Below are 21012 nucleotides of genomic sequence, written 5' to 3'. Positions count from 1 at the left end.
ATTTCTTCTTCCCCATCTTCTTCTCTTTCGTTGCGCTTTGAGAAAATTATAGGCCTCCCCCAGTCGAGTTCCAACGAGATCATCTGGCTTTCTCCACCTGTCCTCCTCCCACTAGTAACAAATGGGAGCGTCTTACAGAGCTTCTTTGGGATGCAACTCCACTGATATGACGTTTAAATAAATCAAATGGGTGTCTGGGAAGAACTCCTCTGAAGCCGGACCTATTAAACCGCCCTGGAAGCAGAGAGGGAGGAGGATGGGGGGTGCGGGGGGGGGGCACAAAGAACTGACTCGCTCAACTCAAAAACCTTCTGATTCATATCGTGTTGCGCTCGTGCAGCATTAAAAAAAAGTGGAAATTCAAACTCACAAGATATGTTTTAATGCCTTTTTTTTGGCGGCAGACACAGAAATCTGCAGCAAATCAGTCTTTTTACCTTTTTGGGGTGAAAAAAGCAAAGAAGGGGGAAAAAAAGGAAAAAAAAGAAAAAATAGCAGCTGACTTCCTCGTATCCTGTGTTTAAAATCTAAACTTCTCATTACGCGAGCTTCTCTGGGGTATTGGGGCAAAATTACATTCCACATACCGTGGGACAGTGCAGCACAGTTACCCCCCCCACACACACACACACACACACTTCCCTTGACCCTATGATGAGGAGTCTGTGTATGCGTGTGTGGTCCCGGGGCGGATCATCATCTTTCATACTCATAAACCACAACACGTCTTATACAGTGTGGGAGGGGTGCTATACGGTACACAGTGTGGGAGGGGTGCTATACGGTACACAGTGTGGGAGGGGTGCTATACGGTAGGTGGCAGTTTAAATGCTTTGCCGTACTTGTATTACAGTGTGTTAGTGTGTGTGTGTGTGTGATACAGAAAGTAACAGTATGAATCATACTGTGATCATTTTTAATCTAATTTAGTTACCGGTATGTAACTTGTTTTTATTGTTGTTTTTATCATTGATTGTCACAATGCTTTTACCTTAAGCAGGCTATTTATTTAGTTTTTTATGTCTCCTGTTTAGGGACTACGGGTGTAAATTAGCTCTTGCTACAACCCTGCATGTCTACATTTTGTATTTTGTACTTGATGTTCATTGACATGTGTTGTCCCTACCAAATAAACTATCAAATCAAATCGAATACAGTGCATCATTAGCAGTAGGAAGGAGAGAAAGAAGTCTGCTAAAAAAGGATAAACCCAGCCCTGTGTCTCAACCTGCCATCTCAACACCCTAAAATAACATCCCTCTCTCCGGGGGAGTGTCTCTGTCTCCATCTCTCTATCTCCTCTTCCACATCTTCTTCTCTTTCGTTCCACTGTGTAAAATATATAAACATGCTCTGCATTCTATTGACATGTGTGTGTGTGTGTGTGTGTGTTTGTGGAAAGCTGTAGTTCAAACACAGTTCATTAACAGTATGAGGAAGCTGAAGAATGCGCTGTGGTATAAAGTAACAGGGTTTCCTTCCATGTGCCGCCTGTAAGCAGGGGTTGATATGCTTTATCAGTAAGCTGTCATCAGCACGGTAGATGGAGAGACCTCAAAGAGGAGTGGGAGGGAGAGAGTGTGTGTGTGTGGGGTGGGGGTGGTTAACTCATTCCCGCCATCGACGAGTATACTCGCTATACCCCGCCAATCGTTGGACGCCAACCAAGAGTATACTCGTTATTATGATCGTTATTTCTTTTAGTCGCTATTCCCATTCATAAATCATCCTGGAAGGCTGTGGTACTGTGTGGCAATGTGTCTGAGATCGCAACGGTCCGATACCGCCGCCTGGTGGTATGCGGCCGATGTCGCACTTCCTTTCTGACTCTGTATGTGGCTGTGCGTCATCCGGGCAGAGTTTTCTTGTAACGTGGATCAAGATATTCACCCGATCACATTGAATCGATTTCGGGACCCCGGATTCATTATGCTGTGGGGGGTTATGGCATGGGCCAAATGGACATACGATCTAGCAGATGGCAATCAAATTATTGGAATATTCTTTTTGGAATATCATCGGCCACAGGTAAGAGCAATTCAACGTCAATTTCAGCTTCGTTGTGCATTTTCTTCATTGCCATCGCCCTGATCAGTGTATGCTGTTGTACTAACGAATGCCGTTATTGACAATCAATTAATCAGAAACTACCCCCCCCCCCTTTCATGCATGCATGATGGAACATAATATACCGATCATATGCATTTGAATTTTTTATTGTAGCGTGTATAGGGACGAAATGCCAATGGATTAAGTATAATATGTGTCGCAGGCTATTACTATCCTCCCAGGATTACCCCAGATGACTCCCACCGTTTACAGCGATGGCGGTAGCTACTACAGGATGAGGCTAATGCGTGGCAGCCAATGAGTTAATAAGAATGTGTGATAATAATGAGTGACAGCTCTGTTTTGTCTACGATGTGGATCCATGTGATCAGACTTTTCCACGATGATGAAAATGTGTTATGAAATTAAATACCTGACTGGAACACCTTTTTTCTCTCTCTCTCTCTCTCCCCCCCCCCCCACCCTCTCTCCCTCTCTCTCGTCGATGTGGTGAAAAGTGACAAACTGATGCGATAATTTAATGGATGGCTCAGTCAAATTCCTGCTGTATCCAGTTATAGCGTGAAATTTAAAGGAAAAGTAATATCCTACCCCCCACCCCCACCCCATCACACAGGGAGAAAGATAATTAGATGTAGAACAGAGGGCAAAGCTTGATGACGGTTCTTTTTTTTAGATCAAGAGAATGGAGGACAAAGGATAGTTACAATTCTGAGTCGTATGCATGTAGTGTGTGTGTGTGTGATAGAAAGAGTGAGAGATTGTTTAAATGTGTGTACTGTGTGAAAGAGGGATAGAGTGGAATAGAGAGAGAGAGAGAGAGAGAGAGAGAGAGAGAGAGAGAGAGAGAGAGCGAGAGAGCGAGAGAGCGAGAGAGAGAGAGAGAGAGGGAGAGAGCAAATGGCAGTGAGAGATTATTTGTGTGTGTACTGTGTGTAAAAGAAAGATCGACGAGAGACACACAGACACACACAGCTGTATTGAGCTGTACTGTACCCATTCTGCAATCTGTTAATACACTTTTCAATCAATCAATCAATTCAATCAATTCAATCAATTCAATCAAAGTGTTAAACATGTGCACAGGTTCCCTAACAGACATGTATGGTATGAAAACAGCAGCAACTCTCTTATCCCACATGTGACTGTATGCTCTTAATCTCACACAGCGTGGAGGGCAGGGATGAGACGTACAAGCTGTCCTAAGTAGATCCGCCACTCACAACCCCCCCACCCCCACCTCCATACATTCCATCCTGGACAGGAATGCACGGTGGCAAGTGCAAGGACTTTTAAACTGTGAAGTATTCTCTTCCTCTTCCTCCCTTTCAACTCCCTCGCTCATCGCTCATGCGCATGCTAAAAAGCGGTGTGAGGAAGCAAAGAGATGTCGAATAATAAACAGGCGTAATGCGGCGTACCAGGGGGGCGGGGTGGGCGAGATCGCATGAAGAGGACCAATGGAGGGAGAATGAGAGGCGATAGATCTTCCCAGAATAGATCTGATTAAAGGACGCGTGGCGCCGTCAAACGCCGCTCACGAAACGCACGATTCAAAAAGGTGCGAGTCATAAGTTAGCGTGACAAAAATAGAACGGCGGATAGATACGTCTTTGAAACGAGAGAGGCTTTTAAATCAAGCTTTTGTGTGAAGTCTTTGACGCGTGGCTGAGGGAGCGCAGGGACAAAAGAGAAGATGGACGTGTATTAATAATAATAAATTCAATTTGTAACACACTTTATATTTGTGACAATCTCAAAGTGCTACAGGAGATAAAGATACAAAATAAAATGAATAAAACAATTAAAATGAATAAAATAACCAATGAAATGAAAGAAACGTACAGATCAAAATCTACGGTGTGAACATTTCTTTTTGCCTTGGCTAGTATTACTAACAGAGATTCCATTCAAATATCACTTGCGTCAGTATATTACAGTGGGACCTGTGGACCTTATGCAAATTCATAGCGAGGCAAAATAGCAGTGGGTGTGGATTTCAGCCCTGTGTGTGTGTGTATGCGGGGGGGGGCACTCTTTTAAAATTAGAAAAACTCAAAAGCCAGAGGGGACCATCTTTTAATTAGCCTCAGAAAGAAGGGCAAATACACTTTAAGATTTGAGATGGACCTCGTCCCCCCGTTTCACACAACACACAGAGGGGAGGAGCGCAGATGAGTTATTTTGTTTAAGACAAGAGATTTGAGAGTGTGAATCCAGATCCCCATTACTCAGAGCTCTACTTGAAGTCAAGCAGGCGAGCCGTAGCGGAGGCCTGGCGCTGACCTTTTCACCTTGTGTGCTTTTTTACATGGCGGGGTCTAATTGATGAGGCCCTGCAGAGATTAATGTGCTGAGCGGGAGGGACATAAAGAAGCTCAGGCGAACAAGATGGAGAGGGAAGGAGAGGAAGACAAAGAGGGAAGGAAAGGAAGATGAAGAGGGAAGGAGAGGACAATGCAAAGGAAAACAACCACTTAAATAAAGAAAATTTAAATCCTCATTACCCCCCACTGGAGATTGGAAGGCTAATTAGAGGAAAGCAATGAGACTGTTTCAAGAACAGGGCAGCACATATTAACTAGTGCACAGTGAAGAGGAAAACAATGAGGGGAGAGGATGGAGAAAGAGAGAGAGGAGGGAGAGAGAAGGAGAGAGGAGGGAGAGAGAAGGGGAGAAAGAGGGGGCGAGGAGGGAGAGAGAGAGAAGGGGAGAGGAGGGAGAGAGAAGGGGAGAGGAGGGAGAGAGAAGGGGAGAGGAGGGAGAGAGAAGGGGCGAGGAGGGAGAGAGAAGGGGAGAGGAGGGAGAGAGAAGGGGTGAGGAGGGAGAGATGAGGGAGAGAGAATGGGCGAGGAGGGAGAGAGAAGGGGAGAGGAGGGAGAGAAAAGGGGAGAGGAAGGAGAGAGAAGGGGAGAGGAGGGAGAGAGAAGGGGCAAGGAGGGAGAGAGAAGGGGGAGAATGAGAGGGGAGAGGAGGGAGAAGGGGAGAGGAGGGAGAGAGAAGGGGCGAGGAGGGAGAGAGGGAGAGAGAAGGGGGAGAATGAGAGGGGAGAGGAGGGAGAAGGGGAGAGAGAAGGGGCGAGGAGGGAGAGAGAAGGGGCGAGTAGGGAGAGAGAAGGGGAGAGGAGGGAGAGAGATGGGAGAGGAGGGAGAGAGAGAGGAGGGAGAGAGAGAGGGGAGGGAGAGAGAGCGGAGAGGAGGGAGAGAGAGAGAGGGGAGGGAGAGAGGAGGGCGAGAGAGGCTCGATACCCCCTAAGGAGCATCTAGCCTCAGAGCGCTACGTCTCTCCGAGTTGTTATTTAGAGCATTCTCACTGTGGGCTGAGGTTGGAGACACTTGCTAGTTGTCTGTGTGCACAACTTGGAGAAAGATCTGTAGCCCGTCGTTTTAGCTACAGTCGGAGATTACTAATGACACGGACAAATCGACAAAAGAACAGTGGTCTGCCATGGAAGAGGGTCCATTTATTGTTTTTTTTCAAACATGAATGAAGAAAACACAAGCTACTACATTTATTTGGTGTATGTTTGATCTCTTGTGGAACAGCCTGAGTGCAACTTGTATGAAATATGACCCTCAGAAACATAAAGGTGTTGCCTTTCAGATGATACCAAACCTGAGCATGTGGTCATCATTCCTCTTGATTAAATATCTGTTACATTTAGGGATTTAACAACAGGAGGATGGCTGGATTTGGGGGACGGGTGGTTTGTTAAGAGGTTAAAGTTAATTGCTCAGTAGCTTCATTTCAAGTAGCAAAATAATTCCATCACTGTCTTGCTGGATATCTTGCCTTGTTTATTTGAAACTAGATTAATTTCCTACTTAGTGTGCGTTGGTGGATTTGCAATTAGTGAGGTTCTTTCTGGTTTCTGTAAATGAAAATGAAAATACAACCGCGATAAAGTGATTCATTAGCCCTACATCGCTAATTCCCTCTGGGTGTATCACACAGAATTTGCATGAGGTCCACAGGTCCCACTGTAATATACTGACGCAAGTGATATTTGAATGGAATCTCTGTTAGTAATAGCCAAGGCAAACATTCTAGATTGGTGGAGAGGCATTCGGGGCGAGAGACCTTCGCTCTCTCTCCATGATTGTTCTGCAAAGAGTCTCTCCGCGATAAAGCATTAAAAGGGTTTCCAACTGTAACAAGCATCGGCAGAGGACTTCACACACCCCCACCCCCACCTACAACCTACTACCTACCCAACAACCCTCATATATTTTCCATTCCTTGGGGCGCTTCTCTAAATGCTTGGTTCCCCTCTTTCTTCCCTTTCTTTCTTTCCATTTCTGTGTGGAGGCCTCAGACCCGGTGCTGGGGGGGGGGGGGGGGGGGGTCAGGAGAGACGTGTAGCACAAGCCCTCAGTGCCCCTCGGAACATAAGGTGCTTGAATCACCAATGACACGGCTCTCCTTGATGGTCCCGACTCCTTATGGGAGACGGCGCCGCCGTTAACAATGGACAAGCGTTGCGAAAGGGGCACGGCGGTGGAACGAGCTGATGAGGCCCGTATGGCACCGTGATTAGCCGGAGCGCTGTGGGTGGCCATGCAAGAGTGGGCGGGGCCCGAGTGAGTGGGTCCCATCCTGATAGGGCATACAGACCCTCATCTGCACCTTTGATCACACTGCCTACTTGCTCATAAATGCGTATATTCACAGTTAATTATATTGTGAACTTTTCTACTGTACTATCATTTTATTGCCTGTATTTATATCTTCTACTATTACCATGCCCATGCCCGTACACCCCCCCCCCCTCCCCCATGCTGCTATGATGCCTGAATTTCCCCAAGGGGATCAATAAAGGAATATCTAGCCGTGCATCACCTGCTACAACCACAATGTCAACAAGCCACTGGGCAAAGGGATTTCGATACGGAAACAATCGTGGGTAGAATATTTAAAGTTGCACACTGTTAGTTATTTAATTGAATATGTATTTGATTAAATTACATAAAACTCTGTGATAACCATGGGTTGAGACTCACTGGTATAGCTTCTTCCATATCCATTTCAAAAGATGATTTATAGCATGAGCTACACAGAAAAGCAATGCATTAATTTCTCCAAAAATGTTGTGGTTAAAAAAAAAGAAAAGAAGAGCTAAAATAAATTGCAGACATATGGGGGATTGATCTGAGCAAGTTCATTTTCTCCACCAATGTTCCGCTTTGAACGGGAATTTGCTCAAAATTAAGAGTGGAAAAATATACCATTTTGTTCTGTAGATCTCTTGAATCCCCTTTTCAGAATGGGCAAAATCCATATCCTGTTAAAACCAGGCCCTGCAAATGATTACTCCGAGTACAACATTAAATGATTGATTTCATTAATGTTGGAGATGGTGAAAGGAATGTAAGCATAATTGCTTGTTGATCATTGAGGCATATAAAGGCTGTCAAGTCCAACGCTTGCAAAATTATTTCCCCACGAGAAATACATTTCATCAGTGTTGGAGAGGATGGTGGAAAGAATTTTATTGGCTGTTGATACACAAATCTTTTTGTCCATATAAACTCTCTTATCCACATTCCTCCTCTCATCTCCCCTTTCATATCAATATGTTTCCTCCTTCCCGCTCCGCTCCTCTCATCCTGCTTCACTCCATTCCGTTCTTACTCAAATATGTATTCTAAATCCTACCTAAACATGTAATCTGGTTGAATTTGTCAATGGAACGGTCCAATTGGACGAAATGGTCCGATCTGTCAACGTTTCAATGGAGAGTTTGTCCGCTCTCTGGGAGAAATGTGTGGCGGCTCCCAAGCAGCACCGAGCACGACTCTCCTTTTTAATGTGAATTTCATGGTTCCTTGCAACATTGTCCGTCTTGTTATGTCTTGTGGACCATATTGGAAATGAGTGTTTAATTTTACTTTGGCTACTTATGGATGGATTTGGTAGCGAGGTCTCTAGACACTGAATCTAGCGGCTCACTTTAGGACTATCTCGGCTCTGTGAGCGTTCGGCAGGTGTGTGCTACAGTTTCTTTGGACTAAAATGATACTGCACTGTCTTAGCCAATAATAAATGCTAGGGGCTTGGGGAAAATGTCATGATAAAATAAAATCCCAAGATCAATCTTTGAATCTATGCTCATTTTCAGTGAAACATTTTCACTAAATGTTATCTTGTGCGGCTCCCTTCCTGCAAAGGTTTCTAGTTTGCCTTGCGCTGAGTTTCTGCTGAACTACTAAGAAAAGTGTACTGGCCCCCTGAAACCAGTGCCATCAAGCCTAATGGAGGTAATCAGTGCTGATACCCTGCCCTAATACATACTCCCATTTAATCTCACAAGGTCACAACGCTCTATTGAGCCTAGATTGTAAAAATTATTCAGGCTGAGGTAAGATAGAGCCTTTATTTAGATTCTTTAAATATGTATTATTATTAACATATATTATAGCAAAGCCCATTGCTTCCGTTTTTAATCTCAGCTTATGTTCCAATGTCATAGCCAGTGCCTGTAAATCAGATATAGTTCTCCCTTTATTAAAGGGTGGACACCCCTCTGACTTGAATAAATACTGTACCATCTCCAGACTGACCAATTAAAACAGTTTTTATCTGATTCTCATTCATGTTTTAGATCAGGCCATGGCACAACAGTATAACAGCAGCTATGTTAGTTACTAATGATGTTCTTAGTAGTAAACATCATTGTGCCGCTCTATTTATTGATTTGTCAGAAGCGTTCGACTCTGTAGATCACAAGCTGCTACAGAAACATAGCTGTATAGGCCTTAGTGAAATGGCTCTGAATTGGTTTAAGAACTATCTATCTGAAAGAATAGAAAACTAAAACTCAGCCTCACAACAAAGGTGTCCCAGAATGATCTATTTGAGCCCCTATCTTATGTTCTGTTTTTATAAATGACTTAGATCATGGAATAAATCCAGCTAAGATACACTTGCTGATGGCACCTGCTAGAAAGACCAAATATATCACTTTCACTCATTCTAGCTAATCCCACTATCCTGACATTACGAGCTACAGGCCTATAAAGAGTGGCCTCTTACATGGCTTGATGAAAAGTTGGCTTTTAAAGGCCCACTTGCAGGTTGTATTTTTGTTCAATAAACAATGTGGACTAGGCCAACGGTGACTTTCATGAAGAGGGGAAAAAAATTATCGAAATTGACCCAGTTTTAACATTTTGTCCGCCCAACAACAACCACCACGCACGTGCATATTTTAATCCATGTCTCATAGCGTGCGCGTGTCATCTTAATGATGACGTCACACCAGGTATCAAGGCAGCAAGGGGCGCTGGGAATCACACACAGGTAGTGGCAGGAAGCAAAGAGCCTTCTTGTTACTACTAGCCGAGGATCTAGTATCTGTTTCACCTAACACTATTGCTCCGTGATCATAGCCATTTATCTCTAAAGCTAACCACTATTTGTAAAAGCCACAACCACGTTACCATATTTGTAAATACTAATGTAAATCATTGTGTCATTGTACATATTGTGTATATAACGTTAGTAGCTAGCTTGCTAGCCGGCATTCTCGAAACTCCTAACTCCTGTATACCTTTGTCCTCACAAACAAAGTATTCTGCCAGGGAACTTATGGACACGACAGTAGTAGTTATAAGGTGTTTGAGCTTGTAACGTTAGTTAGCTATCGTGGTAGCCCGTTTCGTGACTGTGATGCACAGAGTGAATCAGTCACGAAAGGGGCTACTATCGTATCAACATGCCGTGACGTGTAGCTTGCTAGCTGGCATGATGCGTGCAGTGCTTTGCCCCACAGGTCTGAGAAGAGGACCTGCACATTTTACTCGTTCCCGAAACTCTTCTACATGCCCCGATTTTAAATGGTTCACGACAGTAGACATAATGCTAATGCTAACGTTAACGTTAGCTAGCTAGCTTGGTACTATGACCAGTGACGGGGATAAGGCGACAGCCAATAGCGCTGCTGTACTGAACAACAGGCTGCCTAGTGGTAAATGTAGTTCTTTTTTAACGACATTAAAAACCTTATAGACCACTACACTTCCGCGTTACATTGAAATCGGGGAGGAGATAGCGGGCGGAGCAAATTAATGAATGTGGATGAGAGCCGTGATGTAAGTGGTTGCAGATACGGCTGTGGGGGTGCTAGAGACATGATCTAATAGGTCAAGGTCAACTTTATTTATATAGCACATTTAAAACCAACCGAAGTTGTACCAAAGTGCTTCACAATATAATAGACTTGTATCCGCCTGAATCTCCTGAACACGGCGCGACCCATTCCTAATCGGCAGAGAAAAAGTCCCTTTTCCAGCACCTATTCCCCATGCACATGCGCAGATTGCCCACGGAGTCTGGACGACGCGAGATGACGCACGAATGAATGTGGACTGTTCCATCAGAGGGGGGAGCTTCGGTGGCCAGTGTCCTTTCAGCCGAACAGGATAATGAAAAAATTATCCCACTAAATGGCCAGACGCGTCTTATGGCGGCATCTACAATTACCTCATTGAGTCTCCAGGTAGACTAATGTTTATATTTAAGTGCAGTGGTCTGTAGCCACTGACACTGGCCAACGAAGCTCCCCCCTCTGATGGAACAGTCCACATTCATTCGTGCGTCATCTCGCGTCGTCCAGACTCCGTGGGCAATCTGTGCATGTGCATGGGGAATAGGTGCTGGAAAAGGGACTTTTTCTCTGCCGATTTAGTTCTGATCGATTAGGAATGGGTCGCGCCGTGTGCAGGATATTCAGGCGGATACAAGTCTATTAGATCATGTCTCTAGCACCCCCACAGCCGTATCTGCAACAAATTACATCACGGCTCTCATCCACATTCATTCATATGCTCCCCCCGCTATCTCCTCCCAGATTTTAGAATCCCAGAAGTGTTGCGGTGGTCTATAACTACCTTTGTTTCAACCAAAAATGCAGTAGTACCTGGTCCATCAAAGTCTCTCGGACGATTAAACCCATTTTCGTCTTGTAAGGCGTCCATTTGGATCAAGGAAATGGCTTTCTGCACTCGTCAAACTCCATTGTAGTGGATGAGAAGTAGGGAAAAGTTACCTGCAGTGACGTCACGGCACTGATAGCGTCTTATACGCTTTTTGATTGGCTCCATACATGTTATTCGTGCGTGGACATTTTTAACCCTTTCTGAATGGAATTTCCGGCGTCAAATGAAAAATAATAATAATAATGAAATTACATACCAATGATGTAAACTACCCATAATTGAAGAGTAGGGTTTAACCTGCAAGTGGCACTTTAACACATCCGGGGCCATCCACGTATATATACGTGATTGGGAGCCAGCGCTTGACGGTCAATCACGTATATATACGCGTTTAACTCGTTATTTCTTTTATTCGCTATTGCCATTCATAATCCATCGAGGCACTGAGTGTGCGATTGCAGATGGTCAATACCGCCCCCTAACGCATTGTGGCAGCAACTGCACTACATTAGAAACGCTGTGGTTTGTTATCTGGGCCGAGCTGAGCCGTGCGGGCTGGGTTTAAATACTCCGTCGAGGTAACCTGTTACAACGATACATCTGCAAGGCTGCCCCCCCCCCCCCCTCCATATGCAATGCTGGAGAACGTGGCACGGACCTCCGCACCCAGTACTTCAAATGGCGATCAGATAATTGGATTATCTTTCTTGCATTACATCAGAGACAAGGTAAGAGCACTATATATCCAATCTTGTGTTGATCTGATCTTTTTTTCTCAGATTTCAGGATGATTAGATAATCAGGCGAAAAATGTCAATGTGTTTAGTGGATTCCACTCAAATGCTATTATCGCGTCTTTTCCTGGGATTACTAAGAATCACCAAAAGCTATACTCATATTCAAAACGGTATAAAAGGAAATGTACGGATGAAAAACTATCTGTTTTGTGCATGTTGACTGGAAGCAACTCACTGACAATCAACGGTGTTATTAGACCCATAGCTATAATATAAGATATATTTTAAGCACTCGCAAGTGAACAAAGCACCCCATTGAATTACAGCGCTGGCGTTCTATACAGAAGGTAAACAGCGACCCCTGGCCGTGAATGTGTTAATGTGCTTATTGATAATCTGTTGAAAAAGCTTAATTTGGGACACGTGATGCAAGGCTTCTATCCTCCCTACAACCGACCAGTGGGGGGCATATGCGAGCAACGTTCAAGACAGGGGAGGGGAGAATTGGCACAGTGAAAATTGGGATGGGAGAAAAATTTAAAAAGGAGAAAAAGTGGATAAAAAAAAAGAAAAAGCTTAATTTGACAATTTCTTCAGTTTAATGAAAGGCGTTTTCCATTTGAAGCCAGAACGGAAATTGTGCATGTAGAAAAAGTCCATGTTTATATGTATTAGATTATGGTGATGTGATTTACAAGCATGCAACTTCATCTGCTTATGACGCTGCATTAGGTTTTGTAACAAGAGCAGGTTCAGCTCACACTCACCATTGCACTTTATATGAATCTTAACACATCCACCGCCGTTCACGTTGTACAGCGTTATTGCCCGCCATGCGTTGTCTGCCAAACCATGCTGTACAGCGATATTGAGATCATATTTAATTTTTTCGCCATGGCATTCATAATTCAGCCACCCAGCCTCTGGTGATACAGTGGGACTCTGCACAATATTGCAACGCCTCAATACCGCCGCCTGGTGGATGATCGGGCGAGTTACAACCGGAAGTGGCAATCGGTGCATCTGGGAAATCCGTCCGGCAGTCACATATTGTTGCGGGACTCCAGACATACACTGGCGTGCATATGGATCGCTGCCATAACTCAATAATCGATATGATTTGGGCGTTTATTGCGCCATACAAACCGGAAATGGATCTAGGAGATCAACGTCAAATAAGTGGGATCTTTTTCCTCCAGTCTCGTCGGCAAACGGTAAGAGGACGCTGACGTCATTTTCAGCCCAATTGTCTATTCATTTCACCGCAAACCGATCTGATCAATATATCACCCATACTACATAAAGCATTTACTGACGATCACGGAATTATAAACGACCCCCCCCCCCCTTTCCTCCGCGCATGACGCATAATGTATAGGATCATGTACAGTTGAATTTTTTAATATAGCGTGTCTATGGAATAAATGGCAATCGATAATCTATATATGCGTTTAGGCCTATAACTCACGTCCTAGGAATTACTGCAGAAAACGATAAAAACACTTATATTCTAGAAGGTATTTTTGTATGAATGTTTGAATGAAAAAGTATAACGTTCCTACATCCTGAACGATAGATAATCGATGTTGAATGGGCCATAGTAATGTCAATTTAGCAATACATTTTAAAAAGTTATAGCCCTGCAAAGAAGGTGAACATCTCCATAGGCTTAGAGTGGTGGCAGACTGGCTATATTGATGGATATAAGTCATGGCAGGGAATGTGTTAAGGATGGACCTCTCTATACCAGAGGAGAAAGATACACATGATAATATTTATCAACAAGACACTGTTAGCTAAACCACCTACTTATATCTCCAGCCTTTTATAATAACTTTATTTGTATAGCACCTTTCATACAAGAATTGCAGCTCAAAGTGCTTTACAACAGAAAAAAGGCAAACAAAGCTGTAGCTGTAAAACACCATTGCATTAGAAACACTTCCTCCTTTGAATACCCTTAACACATTGAGTGCCACGCCCCTTCCGGGAAGTGATCCCTTCCTTGCCGTCCATTAAACCCATGTAAACGTAGTTGTAGTTTGTAGAGCTAGACCTATATTTTATAGTATAGCTATGGGTCTAATAACGCTGTCGAGTCTCAGTGACTTGCTTCTGGTCAACGTGCAAAAAACTGATTATTTTTTCATCCGTACATTTCCGTTTTACACCGTTTTGAATATGAATCCTTTGTTTGCCTAGGATGCGACCCTATCTTCGCCTCAAATAGATCCGCTATCAGCTCTATCTTTAATCTTTGAAAAATATTCAGTTGCTATCAGCTCCATCTTTAATCTTAATCTTTCAAAATGTTCAGTTGCTATCGCTATCAGCTCTATCTTTAATCTTTCAAAATGTTCAGTTGGTATCGCATGCTCTTATCTGTGTTTCACTACACACATGAGTGCATGCCTACCAACTGTTCACCTGTTTTATTGTAACACTACTATCACCGACATCTAAGAAGGGAGATCCCCCCTCGACTGGCCCTTCTAAGGTTTCTCTCCTCCACATTGCCTGTGGTGAATTTTTTCCTATTGCTAGGTTTTAGTGAGTTTTTCCTTACCTTCGCGTGGGGTATGTCTGGGTGTAACTGAGGGGTACAATTCCCTGACTGTATTGAGAGTATGGTATCATTAAACCACTACTTAGTTATGTACTTTAATTACTGGCCATACAGTACATGGTATATCTGGTGAACACCCACACAAGAATACGGCAATGACAAAGAAAGTTCTAGTTAGAGGTATTTATTATTAGAGCAGCAACGGTAGGTTACAGATTGAGAATTATGATTGCGCTTGTAAGGCGAAGAACACTTAAAGTAGGTCAAGAGCGTAAGTCCATGAGAATAGTAAGATGGGTATAACTGACGCCACCTGTAGCATAAGAATTACATAAGGCACACTCGTAGTCAGCTGGAGACACTAGGGGGTTCCCTCCGGTTGTAAGCCGGCAGGGTAGAGGAATGTTCGGGAGCAAAGTCTGGATCAACGCGGAATAACGAGGCTCCAGATACAGGAGCCAGTGCAATACTCCCTTGGTCCGTAGACAAAGCAACAGCTATACTCCAGTATGCACGACAGCATGGATGAAAGCTAGCCAGCCTCTGTGGTCCTAGAGGCGGGCTCGATGGTGCTCCTCACAGGGTAGATCCCACACAGCAGTGGGGTAGACGGTTCTCTGCTCCAGCAGCCACAGTACCAAAGCAATATAATCCAGCCGGAAAAGGCTCTGCATTCGCCGGTGTAGGTTCTCTGGTGTACATATCCAACGGTTCTCGTCTAGGACTCCTCGGGTGGTGGCGCGAGTTTAGGCCGCCCAGCCTGGATAAGTGCACTAGCTAGAGGTACGACGAACCGGTGGTAATGATGGTCACGGAGAACGGTAGCCGCACGATACACTATAAATAATAGACTATTACTTCACAATAGAATAAGTCGAACTCGACGATACAGTGTTAAACTCTGACACTTTAGCTATCTATTCGCACGCGGTTCTCAAGGCTCTATTCAGGGGCAAAGATGCCCACTTCACGGCACGTTGTATCGTGGTGAAGGCTTCAACTTTTAGGATAAGACTACTGCTGTATCCACCTGCGACGTATTTATACGTAAGGTGAATAATCTAGTGCCAACCTCAGTTCTGTCTCGTATTACTGCGCAAACCTGGACATGTTGAGACATGCCTTGGCGGTGGCTTTGAACTTGCCATTGGGGGTATGGCCGTTGGCGCCTAGGGGTCGCTGTCCAATAGGAGAACGAATATTATGGTCTGGCTTGTACCTAGGTAAAGGGATATTCCGTGTATATATACAAAGAATATACAAGGGATATCAGACGATATACAAATATTATACAAGGTATCTCAAGTAATAAATATATATATTCGGTTTAATCTGACCCTTTGTAACACTGGGAGTGTTGCAGTTATTTATTTAGCATTTATTTAAAAAAAAATTGGACTTTATGGTGTTCTTGTTTTGTTCTTGACTTATTGTGATGTTTCTTCTTGACTTGTTTAAAGAAGACGTGTCCGGCCCATGGGGACATTAACGTGTGTTGTCGGGCCTGAAAAATTTGATTTGGGGGCGGCTAGGTGGTGCAGTGGGCAAGGCTCTCACCACCAATGCAGGAGACGCTGGGTTCGAGCCCAGCTCTCCGCATTGCTATCAGCTTGGCTGGTCGTTCATACTAATACAATTGGCAGTATTAGGGGGTGGGAAGCTGATGGGTGGGGATCGGACGTTGTGGACAGCGACTCCTACAGGTCGGTTGGTGCGCCTGGCTGCGCAGCAGAATCAGGAAGCGACGGGGGCGGCGTGCCCTCCAAACGCATACCCCCAACGCTGAGAGATCGCGCTGTGCAGGTGAAAAGATGCGACTGCTGCTTCCTCGAGTACTGGAGGGGACACGTGATGTAAGGCTTCGTCCACATTGCAGCTGGCTTGTGGGAGGCATGGCCTAACAGCGTTCGAGACAGGCGAGGGTAGAATTGGACGATACGAAATTGGGATGGGAGAAAAATAGAAAATGGGAGAAAAAGGTAGATAAAAAAAAAATATTATTGATTTGATTTGAATATAGTTTGGGTGCTTCTGAGTCATTCCAGGGAAAAGACGCGAAAACTGAGTTTTTGTGTAATTCAATAATTTTTCGCCCGATTATCAAATCTTCCTTAAATCAACGCTAGATCATAATTATTATCCTTCCTTGTGCACGCATGCAATGATGTTTAGACCGGCACGCCCCCCCCCACCCCCCTCCTCCTGCAACCCAACGGCAAACAGCCACACATACAGACAGAGACACCGTCGATCGGAGTAGAAATAAATATAAGATCAACGCAAGCTTTCATAATGTGAAGGTTGGTCTCTGATGTAATGCAAAAAAAAGAATCCAAATATCTGATCGCCATTCCAGTTATCCACAGCGATCCTGTCTCTGACGTTGTTGGGCATTGCACTTCAACGGGCGGGCGGGGTCAGTAGTCAAAACCATCCCTACAAGTGTGTGTTTTGCCGGAGTGTTTAGGACCCACCCCCACACCGCAGCTCGGTAGAGAAAATAAACGAACCAGTTTCTAACGGGGTGCAATAATGGCCGAAGGCGTTAGAGGGCGGTATAAGACCGTCTGCCAGCTCAGACACATTCAGTACAGCATGCACAAGGTGCCCCGCTGAATTATGAATGGCAATAACGAATAAAAGAAATGCCATGAGAAAAACGTAGATCTACGTTTCTGTGACGTAGCCGGCACTCAACGATCGGGCGACAGAAACGTAGTTCTACGTTAACGGCACCGGATGTGTTAAAGGTCTTTTACATACTGCCCTGAAGGAAACATAACCTTGGCTTGAGGTGGACTGTGGATATCTCTGGTGTGGCCTGTATATCTCTCTTCTTTTTACTTCTTCCCTTGTGTAGCTGTTAGGTATTGTATGTGTTCTATCACGTGAAATATGTTTTATGTGAAACTGCGTATGCTGCCGTCTTGACCAGGACTCCCTGGAAGAAGATATCTTGTATCTCAATGGGACCTTCCTAGCTAAATAAAATAAAAACAAATATAACATACAATATGCTGTCAGGAACACTAAGAAATTCTCAGAAAACCCTTGTCGGTACAGATCTTTACCTGTACGTCCTTGAACTTCTCTCTGATGTCCATGAGGCGGTGGTAGGCCTTGATGGCCTCCGCAAACTCTCCCACGTCGATACAAACAGCAATAAAATTCTCCCAGATCTGCCAGTGCTCGTAGTTACACTTCAGAGCCTCCTGCAACGTGCGGAAGGCTTTGGTCCTGGTGTGTGAGAGAGAGTGAGAGTGAGAGTAAGAGTGAGAGTGAGAGTGCAAGACACAAATCCATGTTATTGGTTTTTCAAGGTGAATAGGTAGACCACTCTGAGGTGTAATGCATCAATGTCACGTAGGTTGAACACTTTACATGCCCATTCAGTTCAACATCTGGTGACAGAATGGTTGGTTGTGAAGTAAAATAGCATGCGCGCACGCACACACACACACACACGACACCATCAAGGTTATTTGTGATTGGTACTACACACACCACCCAACTAATCACCCACCCACCCACTCTCTACTCTCTCTGGCACACAGTACGCCACTTCAGAGAATTCTTTTTTATAAATTAGCAGCAGCGCTAACCAGGTTTTAATAGAAGCTTCCCTGCTTTTTAATTTCAGGCCTGAAAGCACACAGGGCTGATGTGAGCAGGAGCTGAGTGAGAGAGAGATGGAGAGAGAGCGAGAGAGAGAGCGAGAGAGCGAGAGAGCGAGAGAGAGAGAGAGAGAGAGAGAGAGAGAGAGAGACACACACACACACAATGGGGGCTCTGATCAGCTTACATTGTTTACATTTTTTGGGGCTACCTATTGTCACTTCAATGCTATTCTGGCGATCTGATCATAAAGATCTGGTGTTGTGAGATTATGTTGCCGTGTGTCCACACTTGCCATAGAAAACCTCTGATATGCATCTCCTGTGTCTGAATTTTGAAGTACCCATTACCCCCCATTCCTCTAAATCTCTATATTGCTCATATTAACATTGTGGCCTGATTGCGTCCCAGCTATGTACACCTGCGATCAAAAGGTGCACCTGACCCAAGCTTTGAGGTTCAGTCTGGGTCATTGGATCACAACACAAGCAAATCTGATTTGGGAGAGTCTAGACCGGTCACTTAAAGCATCCTAGCGTGACTGAATGATAACAAAACAAAACTGTAACCATAGCTAAGACTAAGGAGGAACACTAGAGGCTCTTCAGGGGGAGACGGGATAGTCTGGTGAGTGTATCGACTGTTTGCAGTGAAGCATGGGTTTAGCTAACTGTGCAGAGATCAGCCTGTAATAATACAGTAGGATCTGTTTTTGATTACCACAGGTGATTTGCTGCGGTAGTTGGAAAGCATAGGTGTGTCTCTGTGTATGTATGAGACACAAACATGCTGTCAATTAATTCCCAATGTGGAGTGAACCAAATCAGTTTCATCTGAACTGTGTTACTGTTGTTGATGTGAACCAATCAGCCTCATCTGAGCTGTGTCACTGTTGTTGATGTGAACCAATCAGCTCTACAGTATCTGAGCTGTGTTGCTGTTGATGATGATATTTCAGTCTGGTGTTGTGTTTGACGAGTACGTCGTAATGTTTCTCTTCAATCAGAGATCGTGTCTCTCTCTCTCTCTCAGTCTCTCGGCCTCCCTTCACTTCTATTCTCTCTCCTCTTTGATAGCAGTAGACCTGGCCCCAAAATTAATACGGTCAAGACCAGCATGGATCAGGAAGTGTGGGAGAGAGGGAGAGAGAGAGAGAGAGAGAGAAAGAGACAGAGAACAGAAGAAAGTGTGTGTGTGAGAGAGAAAAAAGAATAATAAAGAAACAGAGTGAATGTGTGAGAGAGCAAGCACGTAGGAGAAGTGACAGCGTCTGAACTCTTGAGTGAGGAGGAAGAGGAGAGAGGGAACATTGAGGTCAGCAGTGTGGGTCTTCTGACTGACTGAGCGCCTGCACACGCCCCCCTCTTCTTCCACCCTGGAGGCAGGCAACTTCCCATCTCAACACTATGAGACGACATGTCTGGAAGAGCTTCGTTCAGAGGGGGAGAGATGATGTTTGTGTGTGAGAGAGACCGAAACAAGGAAAGAGAGGGGGTGAGAGAGAGAGAAAAAAACAAGGAAAGAGGGGGAGAGAGAGAGAAAAACAAGGAAAGAGGGGGTGAGAGAAAAACAAGGAAAGAGAGGGTGTGAGAGAGAGGGAAAACAAGGAAATAGAAAGAAAGAGAGATAATGAAAGAAAGAAAAAAAGAAAGAAAGAAAGTGTGTGCGGGGGGGAATCACATTGTGTCTGCACCACATCAAAAGGTTTGGCCAAAGAAAATTATTGAAATAAAATAAATGCATTCGAAACATCTGCGTGTCTATAGAAAGGAGGGTGTGTGTGGATGGAGGGGGGGGGGGGGGGGGGGGGGTCAAATTGCACCCATACATGTGAAAACCCCTCCACACATACACGCCACAAGTACCAACCCTTATTCTATCCAAGCATGTGTTCCATCCATCACATGTCACTGGCCTCTGACTCCACTACCACTCACTTGAGTTTCAGGCGAATGTAGGCCGTGGAGAGGTTGTTCCACGCCTCAGCATTCTGAAAGAGAGAAAGAGGGGATGAGAAGGAGGAGAGGAAAAAAACAAACACAATTTAAAGTTTACACACAGGTAAGCACAGTGGGGGTTATTTAGAAGGAGGGGCTGGAAGAAATGGGCACGGTCCTAAAGGCCGGCTCGACACAAATAGGTTCCACTGACTGACTCTGTAAAGAGCCTGGGCTTAACACGCCATGGTCACACTAGGGCTGTCCCCGAAGCCTGTTTTTGGGCTTTGAACTTCGTCAGGGTTTTTCGAACGGACGTTCGAACCTTCGTTTTTAATAATAAAAAATATATAATTTTTTTTATAAATATCCTCAATTTGAATAAAGTCAATAATCTGATTAAATGAGTCTTTTCTTTTTATTAAATCAACTTTATTTAACTCATTCAGCGCCAGCTATTAGACAGGTCCCGTTGTAGCAATGTCACGCTTTAAAAGATAGGAGTGCGTCACCTTGTTTGTAGAACTACATTTACATTTACATTTAGTCATTTAGCTGACGCTTTTATCCAAAGCGACTTACAAGTTCTGTGCGACAAGACAGCAAGAAGGGTATAACTCTATCAGCTGAGTAACAATGTTCATCAAAGTGTTGCGTGTTACAGTGTAGGTTAGTTTATTAGGACAAGTGCATGACAGTAAGGTTAGTCAGGGTTAGATTTTTTTTTTTCCCCCATCATTTCAGATAATGGTTGAAGAAGTGAGTCTTTAGTCGACGGCGAAAGATTGGACGGGATTCGGCTGTCCTAACTGGGATGGGTAGTTCATTCCACCATTGTGGGGCAAGGACTGAGAATAGGCGGCTTCTCTTTGATGACCCTCCGGGAGCTTGGATAGGAGTAGATCTGAGGCGGCCAGAAGATGCAGAGCGTAGGGGTCTTGAGGGTGTGTAGTTAGAGACCATTGACCGGAGGTAGGCGGGAGCGGTTCCCTTTGCCGCACGGTATGCTAGGTCGAGGGCCTTGAAGCGGATACGTGCAGCAATGGGGAGCCAGTGCAGGTCCCTAAGAAGTGGGGTGACATGGGCCGACTTCGGTAGGTTTGAGATCAGGCGGGCCGCTGCGTTTTGAATGAGTTGAAGAGGCTTGGTGG

General features: G+C 44.6%; 1 protein-coding gene across 1 annotated transcript in view; it reads right to left on the bottom strand.

Annotated features, from left to right (window-relative positions):
• Window positions 1–21012, bottom strand: part of ttc27 (tetratricopeptide repeat domain 27) — a 427052-nt gene that overhangs the window by 39265 nt on the left and 366775 nt on the right. The window contains exons 15-16 of the mRNA XM_084322115.1: window positions 19862–19914; window positions 17381–17546 (exon numbers count right to left, since the gene is read on the bottom strand). Of these exons, the coding sequence (XP_084178241.1) occupies window positions 17381–17546; window positions 19862–19914 (219 nt within the window). The remainder of the gene's footprint in view (window positions 1–17380; window positions 17547–19861; window positions 19915–21012) is intronic.

This window comes from Notolepis coatsorum, assembly GCF_963971535.1.
Source record: "Notolepis coatsorum genome assembly, chromosome: 9".
NCBI lineage: Eukaryota > Metazoa > Chordata > Actinopteri > Aulopiformes > Paralepididae > Notolepis > Notolepis coatsorum.
Note: the sequence above shows the minus strand (reverse complement) of the source record. Positions and strands in the feature narration are given on the sequence as shown.